The sequence below is a fragment of the Argopecten irradians genome, chromosome 5 (genome assembly GCF_041381155.1).
Source record: "Argopecten irradians isolate NY chromosome 5, Ai_NY, whole genome shotgun sequence".
Taxonomy (NCBI): Eukaryota; Metazoa; Mollusca; class Bivalvia; order Pectinida; family Pectinidae; genus Argopecten; species Argopecten irradians.
Genome location: NC_091138.1, coordinates 24,519,796 through 24,532,291, shown reverse-complemented (window position 1 = coordinate 24,532,291; position 12,496 = coordinate 24,519,796). Strand labels below are relative to the sequence as shown.

General features: G+C 33.5%; 1 protein-coding gene across 4 annotated transcripts in view; it reads right to left on the bottom strand.

The window, feature by feature from the left end:
* Positions 1–12,496, bottom strand: part of LOC138323313 (long-chain-fatty-acid--CoA ligase 5-like) — a 42,577-nt gene that overhangs the window by 22,038 nt on the left and 8,043 nt on the right. For 2 of the 4 annotated variants that reach the window (XM_069267833.1, XM_069267836.1), the window contains exon 2: positions 6,510–6,683. In XM_069267833.1, coding sequence (XP_069123934.1) covers positions 6,510–6,653 — 144 coding nt within the window. In that variant the 5' untranslated portion in view covers positions 6,654–6,683. Of the gene's footprint in view, positions 1–662; positions 1,214–6,509; positions 6,684–7,653; positions 7,778–12,496 lie in introns of those variants that run through there. The other 2 variants (XM_069267835.1, XM_069267837.1) reach the window with 2 other exon arrangements.

The following is a 12,496-nucleotide window of genomic DNA, read 5'->3' as shown; positions in this document are numbered from 1 at the left end:
ATCAATCACAATTAGGTAAAGTCATCTTGAATATAACCACCAAAATTGTTATCATAAATCTTTTTTAGTATTTTTCACATAACATTTACATTTTTATTTTCCAGAATTGTGAGCAACTTTCATAAATTCACTTGAGAGCATCAGCCAGCTTTCAATTCAAACAACAAAAAAGTCTTACGTTTGATTTTATACCTGCATATACATTAAGATGCGTCTCAATTAGATTTATTATAAATTGACACTGTCCAATCACTTACTGGGTGTTGATCAATAGCTAATGATCCCAACCTTGACTTCAATAACAAATTGTTGTTTACCTAAATATTAATGGTCCATTATTGGTCATGGCCATAAGATATTAATGGTCCATTAATGGTCATGGCCATAAGACAATCTTGCTGAAGAATTTTAAAATGGATTTCAGTTTAATTCTTCCCTAGCTAGCTAATACAAAATTCATTTTCACAACCAGTTTACTTGCATGAAGCATGTTACTACTGTATATATACCTGAACAAATATTACCTTACCACAGGTAAATCAGGCGTTTTAACATGTGTACTTCATAATGAGTTAATGCAGCTAGATCTTGAAATAAATATCTTTCACAGAAGAACAACAAGTGTTATCCTTATGAAATTTTACCATTATGTAAATACTTACCTCCACTAGAATGGATTGTTTATCAAGGTCCACAAGAAGTGGTACAGAGCTAGCACTCCCCATGGTGTTCCACCCAGGTATGGATTCTTGCTCTATACACACATGAGTGAACAGCACACCTGACCAGTATTCGCATACAGGCAAGAGTTCTGTTCACCTGATATTTAAATCGGGTCAATGAACACTGATCATAACCAATGTATATCCACTCACATTCCTCTGGATTGTGACCTGATTATAAAGGTATTATAGGTCCATGGTTTACCTTATAAACAGGAGAGAATGAGTTAGGTGGCTTTTACAGACTGGAGATATATCTATACTACCAAGATGCTGCGTCAGTGTTCATCACTGCTAACCAGGCAATCAATACTAGGAAAAACAATTCCAGTCAATTTTGACCAGTTTAAGGAAATAATATCAATCCTGAACTTATAGTTGTATTGTATTCCAAGAAAACCTAGAGCTATCTAATGTAATGACAACTTGACAGCAGGACGTGTATACATGGATAAATCCACAGCTTTTTCATTTATGAGTTTGATGCTCGGCCCACATGGTTGAGAGTATGTAGTAAATATTTCATCACTTCTAGGTCATGTTATTGTAAGCTTGCCTGTGATTGGTCTAAAGGTGGTGTGATTATGAATGGACTATGGGATTGGTACCACATTCAGCCTAACCATCACCCCACACTTCTCATCTCCCACTCTCTGTAACACACGTAGCCTATAACACAGGCAGCTATTCCTGGCTGTTGCACATGTATTGAAAATATTTGCTGCAGTTCTGGATAGTTCTTATGAGTTCAGGAGATATTTTTAGACATTAACAGATAACCATGGATACTTCTTAATAGTTCTGAAGATATATTTAGCTATTCTGTATGAAGTTGATTTATCTTCTCCGGAGTGTACTCCCCAGCTTGTTCTTGTCTGATCTGTGATATTATGCCAAATTGTTTTATATTTAGGTATCTCTCCTAGTTTTGTGTCTTTATTGATACAATACATGTATAGATTAGTATGGCCAGGAAACATGCTGAGTATTATTTCCCATCTTTATAGTCAATCGACCTACAACTATAGCTCAGTTTTCATTATTCTAACTTCCGATGGTGAATAATGTTTCTCTTTCATTGTTATAACTTCCTGACACCTAATGTCATGACACAAAGTATATGAGATATATGTGTTTTGGGGTATATGTATGTCAGTGTTTTCAGTCCTTTAAAGTGCTATCTCATCACTATACAGCATACAACCAAAATTCTAAACAGCATTCAATCACATTTATAGACAAAATTTGGACTAATGTACTTTATCTTCTAAATGAAAATATGCATTAAGAATTAAATTTTTCTTAATTTATGGAACTGACGAGAAGAACATGGTACTTGATCCTCGCAAATTCATGGCAGAGGCTTAAATCCAAACACAAACAGCAAATCCTAAATTTTACCACTAAAGGCAAAATTTTCGTATGAAATACTATGAACAAGAATGTATTATCTCTTAGTATAATACCTGTTTGAAGTTTTGATGTATTAATGTGAGAACAATTCAGTGAATCATATTTCCTATTAGTCATAGCTAGTATAAGCAGGAAACTCATTAATGGGGAAAACATACAGACAATTCTAGGAAAACTATTTCAAACTTTAAATTTGTGTCCCTGTTAACATTTTTCACTTTACCATGATTTAAACACAGTAAATAGAAAATGATGTTCTGTTCACTTTCATATGGTATTGGTGTATACATGTATCAATGAAAATCTAGGTTAGAATATCTATAATTTAAACAGGAGGGTTTTCTTATCAAACAGATTTTTTTCTGAATGACACATTATATACGATGTGTAGGATTTATATAAGATTTCTAGATTTATGAGTTCTCATTTTGAAGTCAATAAAAATCTGTAACATGTTGAGACTTTCCTGCTTATCATATCATAAATCTTTGTCATTTACTATGGAGTAAAGGAGTGCATGAATATTTCATTGCTAACCATATTGACGCCTATGAACTTGAAGAACGATTACAATATTTTTATCACTAAACTCTTGTTAAGTTGCATTACCTCTGTCTCATTTCCATTCAATATTGATGGAAACAACACAACAGATGTGAAAGATCCTCAAGGTAAGCATCAACTAGTCTTTTTATTGTTGTGAATACATTAGTAGAATCAGTAGTAATATATTCCATTATGTTGTCATACCCTTATTAAGTGGATGAGGCATGAGATAAAATTCAGCAGTGATATGACAGAATCAATACTTGACAGTATCGATGTAGATCCTGAGAGTGCCTGCTGGATCACCTGTCTATATATCCCTGTATCAAAAATCAATGAACCTGTATCAGATCCTGTTCAGGTAGAAAACAAACACCTTACACGCTCTGTTCAGGTATACGTAGTAAACAAACACCTTACACGCTCTGTTCAGGTAAACATAGAAAACAAACACCTTAGACGCTCTGTTCGTAAACATAGAAAACAAACACCTTAGACCTCTGTTCAGTAAACATAGAAAACAAACATCAGACGCTCTGTTATGAGGTATATGTAGTAAACAAAACCTTACACGCTCTGTTCAGCAATCAATATGATCTGAGCAAAAATTATTCACTTAATTTGGAAAAGAAGGGTTTCCCTCTTATTGAGAAACTAGAAATGTTTGTAAGACGTAAATGCCCTGTGTCTATTTGTTATGTTAAACGGGACAGGACATGACACAATGGAATGGATGTAGATTATCCTGTAACACTATTATGTGCCATATTTCATGGTGATGTTATATAGATTGGAGAAAAGAGGAGGAGAATTTCCAGGGTTTCTGCCAGGCTTTAATTTGTAGGGTCTGGTAAAAGGACCCAATCCTAATTGAAAAATAGCACTGTGTTTTCCCAAATTCAGACAACATTTTCCAAATTGTGGTAAAATTAAGTTAAAATCCCCAAATGATGTGAAAAGCTACGGTAATAATATTAATATCTTGTTAAAGTTGAAAGATCTTCACAAAGATCATATATTTTTTCCAGAACCTTTCAAAATTGAAAAAATATTATGAAAGTTATACTTAATTTTCCCAATTTTGCAAAACACCAATGATATTTTCCAAATTCTTGCTTAATGTCCTTTTCCCCAAAATGACTGACAAAAACCCTGATTTCTAAATGTTTTGAGGGATATATAGGCTTTAAATCAAAAATGGCTTCCAATATTGACCCAGTCCAAAAATCTCAGTCATGCGGGGATTGAATGTATTGAGGACAAACAGGACAATTATAAAACATAAAGTAGATCTTTAAATCTTCCAAATAAAGGGATTACTGACAAAAGGATTACATGACCTTTTGAACCATGACATTGATGACAATACAGTTCCTATATAACAATATAGGTCCATATTGTTTGAGGAATGGTTCATGGTCAGTGCTTTATATATAGTCCATGAATTGATTCCTCACAAAAATCTATAAATCAATGGTATGGAACCCAATCGGCCTTAATACTACAATGTATTGATAATTATACTGACGAGGCTATAGAGTTAATAGGAGGCCTCATACCTTAATTGTTAACAGAACTTTAAAAGGCTTATCCTGTGATGGCTTACCGAAGCATAGCACTTCAGATGAAACAGGGGTAATATAGAAATTAGACAGGGTACGAAATTAACACTCGCATTCTCGTCAAATGCGAGTTGGTTTTTGAAATGGCGAGTGGAAAAATATTGTACTTGAATTTTTTGGCAAGTGGGTGCATTGTTTGTCATTCTAAACACATATACAATTACTTAATATTCTAATCAATACACCTGTCATAAATTGTGTGCCATATTATAGCCTAAATGATTCATGAAACGAAAGCACAACGTTCAACACAAATAGTGCAACATCTTGTTGACACTTTGAAATAATGTAACTACATACTTTCAAGCGTCTCAAAAACAGTGACATTGATTTGGTATAGAAAAGTTGATAGGTATTTGGTGAAAAAAATCTTTCTTCCAAATATTTTATATAGCTTGCTAAAATGACTGAGTGACATAAACAAAGTTCTTTCAGCCGGCAAACTTGCAAAAGCTTGCACAAGATGAAAAAGTACTACCAATCATCTGTTATTTACAGTTAGTTTAGACAAAAACACTTTAATCATATGTAAGTTTTTTTGTTTTTTTTTATTCACACGAACTGCCACATAATGGTCATTCTGAAAATAAAAGCCATTAAACTACACTTGCATAGTGACACTAAAATGTCAAACATTTATTGTTATATACAATAAATAAATATAATAGTTATCAATGAACTGGTTGATATTATTTATAACTTCAAAGTGGCAAGCAAGTTTCTGATTTGGCGAGTTGAAATTTAACCAACTTGCCAAAAATGGATAATGGCTTAAAAAGTTAAATTTTATCCCTGATTAAGGCAAAGTAACAAGATATATATCAAAATAACCGCAAAAATTAAGAAAGTAGTCAAAGGGAAATAACTCTCACAAACACTACACCTTTTCTTTTTTAAGGAAAGAGATTTACACAGTATATGTATATTATCCTCCCCATTAGAGATGATATGTAATAAACAGATAATTTAGCAGTAGAAATCATATGTAGAACTACATATGTGTGATATGGAATAAGTATATAAACTATCATGACTTAGTTGAAAGGGATCGGTAATTGAGTATTACCTCAAATCAATGTTGAGGGATAGGATTTTGCCAAACCAATCCTAATTAGTGCTGGAATGGTCAGTAAAAATGCCAACCGGTTAACTGGATCGGATTAACCGAACCGTAACCAGATAAACGTCGCTGTTTCAGTAACGTTACAGTCGTACATCGATGCCATAAATTCGTCATACTTTATCTGGATTCCATAAAAATTGCTCACATCTTTCAGGAAACAATCATTTGACACAAAGAATTGCTTTGAATTAGATTTATTTTGTTTGTTTTTAATAAAACCATGACGGTGAATGGAAATCGGTGTAAACACTTACAATGTCAAAGTAGGCTTGCACATGGTTTCTCTTGCACATGGCACTTGCGCACATCACACTCACTGGAATGTTTGCATAGAAGAAGCCAAAAGAAACCCAAACGTTTTTGTGACGACTCAGTTTCCGATAACAACACTTGTCATAACACTTGTAATTTCATTACAAAATTGTGCTTCTAAAAGCATATAAAATACTTTATACTATAGGTGAAGACGGTCGTTAGTACAGGAATTACTTCGAGGAGTATTTTTGCTGTATGAAATGTATATGGTGGTGATCGTATAGCTAAAATGCTAACCGGATACAAGCTCAAACCGAACCGTGAACCGGTTATGCGGTTACCCGTTCTAGCACTAATCCTAATATAAGACAATACTATGAGGCAACATTGACCTCTCAGCTAGGGTATCATGAGTTTACTGCATCACCGTCACATTTCTATAACATTTGTATCTTTTTTTTATTTCTTACACCAGAAAAGAAACAATTCAAGTGGCACCACACAAATCTCTTCCATTCGACAGTTATAGTTCCATGTTCCGTTTTCATAACATTAAATAACTGCCTTCTGCAGAAAAGTAATTTGTTTCCATTCCATTTATATCACCGCCTGTACGCCATTTTGATGCCGTCTTGGTCTAGTGCAATGTTATAATGACTCCATGCAATAGTTATTTCACACTAGATTCTTGCTCAATATCGCTCTACTTTAAAAGGTTCCGGATGCTGGTCCTATTGCGACATAGAGCCCATATGTGTAACCAATCAGATGTCAGTTTTTAACCAGTGACAGTGGTAGTAGATGAGGATGAACAGATATGGTACTTACCGGAACAATTGATGACTGGTTTTCCAGGTCACACACCAAGGGTACAGAGGGTGGACTCCGGGTTAGGTAATAAGCTGACGCTGTTGTGACGGCCCCTATAGCCACAGCCGTGGCCCCCATCAGGCGCGTGTATTCATCACCCATCCTTGTCACTGGTTAATCACTACCAGGTACCTGTAAAGTAAAACATATAGATATAAACTCAGGGTAGGGTTCTCGTTAAAAGACGGTTGCCCGCAAAAACAGCCATCTATTTCTTTGTTTACAACCAGCTATTTTTGTCAGAAATAAGTATTGGCCACCATGGGACATGTGGCCCTCAACCACCTATTAGTAATTTTCAACCATCTTTTAAAAAACTTAGTGAGAACCCTGTTAAATTACCCTAATTATTAGGGTATTATCCTGCCTCGGGCAAGTATTTTGTATTTCTATTGATTTTACATAATCTCCAAGATATCTTCATGTTTGGATATAGTAGAAGAAGTAAGCACTGGTTTGGACAATAGAGATATAGAAATAAAATTATGAAATGTATTCATTGAATTGAATATAACAGCACATAATATGTACTGCAAATATAATTATTTTAGAAATAACCTTAATTTAGCTCTTTAAGGTCTGAAACACTTGTGCTAAATTACGATTTTGCTAATGCCATCTTTTGTATACTATTGTTATCTCGCTTTCTGAAAGGTATCGATTGTGACGTCATTATTTTGTGCGCGAAAAAAGTCTTTTCTACATCAATTGTAATAGAGCAATTAGTACTACAAATGCACAAATTATCCTAGTACGGTACTATCTGCACCCAAGAATCAATCCCAAGCAAGAATCAATCCCAAGCAAGCACTATTGGTAAAGTAATTTGTAACACGGTGTCAGTAACTACTTTTAGTTATCCTGAGGTAGTGTTTCACTGGGTAAAAACTGGGTAGAATCATAAAGTACAGATAAATCCAAGAGATACTCAAAAGGTCAATCTGCATATCTTCATTAATACATAGGGAAGAAATTTCAGGTAAATAACAATAGGATGTTATAATGGCGAGGTAAAAGAATCTTCTGATTTAGAATTCCCATTTAAAATAAAAGTACAAATGAAAGCTAGATGACATGCTTTTATAAACTAAATCATACTTACAGCTTAGAAATCAATGGTGTAGTAGTTAGGATCTGACTTTAGTTACAATGAATGCAGTCAATAGGAACTTTTAAGAAATGTGTTCTTCATATACCCAGTATTTACTGATCCATGCACTTTAATACCAGTCACTATATGTACAGTGATATAGCTACATTAGACCTTAACTGGGTACACTACATTACACAATCTACACTATACATGTCCACTGCACTAACTCTACATGTCCCTATCAGGAACAGTACAGACTTCAACAGTCAATGTTCAAACTCTGTAAATATGTCAGTCACAACCACATCAGCACTCTAATACTTAATGAAACTCTGTGAAATTATACTCAAATACCTGTAGAACATTTTACAAAAGTATGATACTGAAGTCATGTATTTATGTAATGAGGTGAAAGGTGAGGGGTTAAGGGGACATGGATTCCATGCATTAATTGATACTGTCAACTTTCATTCTGTGTATTATAATTAAGTTAATTCATGAATACAATGGAAGTAATTTATAAGAATAGAAAATCTAAATTTGGTAGCATTTTTTTTAAGGACAAAATGTGAAATAATAGAGGAAAGAAAACTCTAACTTAATAAATGGCCTTATTCTGTATTTTAAGAGTTATCTGCCCTTGCAGATCAAAGAAATTCCCTAAAAGCTCTATCAATATACATATATGTGTACATTGAAACCCTGTGCTAGCTATAGGCTACATATAATCTTTGTTACAGTACATGCATTTACTACGTTTTATTATCTATCTCGAGGTCAACTCTACTTTGTGATTTCCACTTATAGCACAAGATTAAATATATTGTACAACTTTTCGTCACTCAAGATAATCGATAATCATACAACTATACATTGCATCAACAGTTAATACATGTTTATTATTATATACCAGTGCTAAAATATCAGGCATATATCAGTAAATGGGTTAAAGTGCAGAAAATCTATAAATAACATGCAATTCTTACATTTAACATTTGTGTACATACAATTTGGAATATAGCTTGTAGAGAAAATTTCAATAAGCCACGCTTCATATACATGTATAAGTACATTGTATTTATAATTGTAACAAGAAGTCGTAAAGCATGGCAATCCCCTGTGCCACAGTAGTATTAAATACTAGAGCATATGTGTGTGTTTTGTGGTTATCTAGATAGAAAATTAGTGTTGTTCTAGATCAGATCTGAATAAGTTTCTATGTACAACACGGACACTGTACAATGTATATAGAAAGTTCCACGTGGAGCTAAGTTGAACCATCTTGTTTACCTGTATGCTAGAAAAGCATGGATTCAGCCCAAAACAATATCCCAATCAAAAACATTCCACAGGGGATACTTTTCAAATTCTGAGCCCATTCACCTTAATTAGTGCCCCTCCCCCTGTACCCTTTTCAGGAGAAGGATTTAAAGTTTTATACCGTAAACATCCCCATCCCATGGATTTAATGATATTTTACAACATGTGATGCTTCTAATATCGGCATTGTACCTCATATTACAAGAACTTTTGAGTCTTTTACACATGTATCTCGACATAATAATGTGTTTCAAAGGATAAATGCATACCGGGTATATGTATGCATGTTTGTTGTAATAAATTAATGACTATGTGCAATAGTACAGAAACAGTTAAAATATGGCTAACTTTTTATCCACAACTAACATTTTAGTTTACTAATAAGCTCCCACATTGTTACAATAATTAAGCACTCTGGGCAGTAAACATGGCGAATACGGTACAAGTACAAATATATGGAGTACAGATGCAATTGTATAATAGAAATGGAAACATGTGGCCTGTCACCTGTTTGGTGTGTCAGTATGGATTTATCATTATAGATCAAATATTCCTGACAAAGATGCCAATTTATTAATTAATAAGTATAAATCTATATACATAAATCCTTGTTATAGAAATTATTCATAGCATTAAATGCTCCTATATTGTTTAGTCAACATTCTGAAAGTTGCTATCAGAAACAACATTTCCATGCTAATATTATCAAAACCAAGATAGATACTTACAGGTCTGCATGATAATATAGGATGCTCGAGTCTATCAGATTGCTCGAGTCTATCAGATTTTTTTAGTGAGTAGTCAGTACCTATCCAGAACAGGAGGAACAAACTGGGGAGGTATATCTATATCATTAATGGGCAGCAGTGTTTACAGATAAGCACCTGTTGGGCAGCTCTGCCAAAACAGAACAGTTACATATAAATATCATGATGTTATGCAGGGTCTTGATCAATGATTTTGATAAATTGTTGCAAGCCTTGATTTATACAATTATAGTATCATAGCAAGTTGAACGGTCAAATTATCCTATTTTTTGGGTCACATTCATGCGGACAAACTTGTTTTTCAGTTTTTCAACTCAATATTTTAGTATAAATATTAGTAGACTTGCAGATTGTAATGCAGTCTAGGGAAACCTTTTTAATGGTTATTCAAAATCAACATAAAGACACCATTTTGTAAACAAAATAACAGGCTCCAAGTGGTCCAACAATTTTAACCATTACCAACACCGCTGTAGTGATGGAGCCAAATATGTATAAGCCTATATAGCTAAACCAAACCTTACATGAGGAAAACAAAGCAATACCATCAATAAACTTTTACAGACTTCATTATTCCTTATAATTAGTCAATGAGGCCAAAGAAGGCAGCTGGGATTGTGGTGGTGGTAAGGTGCTCTAAGTTAATATTCTACCACTGATCCTACATCTCTGGGTGGTGAGTTCCAATCCCATGGGGTGCATGTGCTAAATTACAATATATCCTTAGGTTAGCGGTTTTGCCTTCAGTTGGTATTCTTGCTTTTGGTCAGCTCCAAACCCTGACACATCCTTAAATGAATCGGACTGTTATAACAACATAAAGCAAAATTCCAGAGGGACCATAAGAAGCATATGAACTGTATGTAGAAACTCAAACTTCAAGTGGACATTTGCTGTCATAACAACATTGTATTCTAGTATACCAGTAATGTATATTGAGACCAAAAAGGTTAGAACTAGTGCTACATTCAATTCTGACATTCAATGACAACTACAAATCTATACAAATTGCATTAAAAACATAATGCTAAAAGTATAACTATAATAATGATTATATTTTCTCCTTTCCAATTATTCGAGTTAAAATCTATGAAATTGCCTTTAAACAAAAGATCCATGAAAATGCCTTAATACTATAATAAATTTAATTATTCCATTTTTATTTTCCAATTATCAATTAATTTAAGTAATATTTGGGTAATAATCTTAATATTTACTTTTAAACTTTTACTATTTTCAATATGCATATCTCAGAATATTTCATCAAGGCAATGCATGCACACTGTAGAATAAACTTATCACATGTACATTATACCTGAACTATGACCCAGACAATTTCCCATTTTTATCACGTAAATACACACCATATCAATGTATCTTATTGAATGGTATGAGCAGACACCTAACCCCAACAATGTAAATACACACCATATCATTGTATCATATAATGAATGGGGTGAGCAGAAACATTCACCTCATTTAAACTCTGGCCATATTGATTTAACAGGGGTTAGTAGAAGGTCATGGTTAATATCTGTCTCACCTACAACTGATAATAAAAACAGAATTTCTGAGCTACCAACAACAAAATTTCAGTGTGACAACTTGTATCTACTCTTCCGCACTGCAACAAATGTTTATTATAAGAACCAATAAGAGTTGTCTTCACTTTTCTCTGTATGTTCAACCACACTTGTGAAGACTATATTTATAGTCCAAAAGTCATTATATAAGTCAAGTATACTTGATGAGGTAGATTAGAAGTTTAAGATAGATTAAAGATGCTTCACCGCTGAAAAATGGTATTTTTTCACTATCAAAAACAGGAGCAGAGGATTTAGTATTTTTCTTCAATTATAAAAAGTTACTTAGTTTACACCATTACCACCATTGGAAAGCTAAAGCTTCTAATTTTACTTTAAGTTAAAATTACAAAAAATAATTAATTGCATCCCAAAAAATTCCATGGCACTATATCCTATATGGACTGAAGTACTGATTGTGCATGCAACAAAGGCAAAATACATTATTTTATATTATTGTTTGTGTTAATTAGATATATATATATATATATATATATATACATGATTAAACACCCATTATTGTTCAAGTGATGAATATCATTTATGCTCTGTCGGCGGTGGAGCATCTTTAAGAAACACAATTACTTTTTGCTTTGCTAAGGTGATACTGATATAGTAAGAGGTGATACATATGTTCTTTCTTTCCTTGACAACTTTCTTCTTTCAAATGCTTATATTCTCTCCTGTGCAGAAGTATAAGATTGTAGAATTGTGCTCTAGCTAATGGTAATTACAATAACATGGTGTATAGGAAGTCTGCAAACATTGGATGAGTACCTACTGAGGTAAGATAACATTAAGTAGACAAAATGTCTTGCAATTACAAAGACATGAGTTTATTGCTTACCACCTAACCTGCATGACAACCCTCATACCAGATCTTACACCTGTACATCCAGTTACAGGTAAAACTTCAATGGTACATGATCATGAAGTAATCATGCTCCATCCAGCACTGATATTACAAAAGCCTAACCTTGTAACAGTTGTAAATGCTGCATTGCATGTATACTTGGGTGCTTCAAGTACTTGGGAAATGTATGATATTGCTTAAAAATTCCATGAACACAATTTTTTACTAAAGGCAATGCACAAACGACCTTGATATTGTAACGATTTGAAGGACTTTGTTTACCAATTACAAAGCTATACACCGAAAGGCTAACAATATCAGTAACCCTG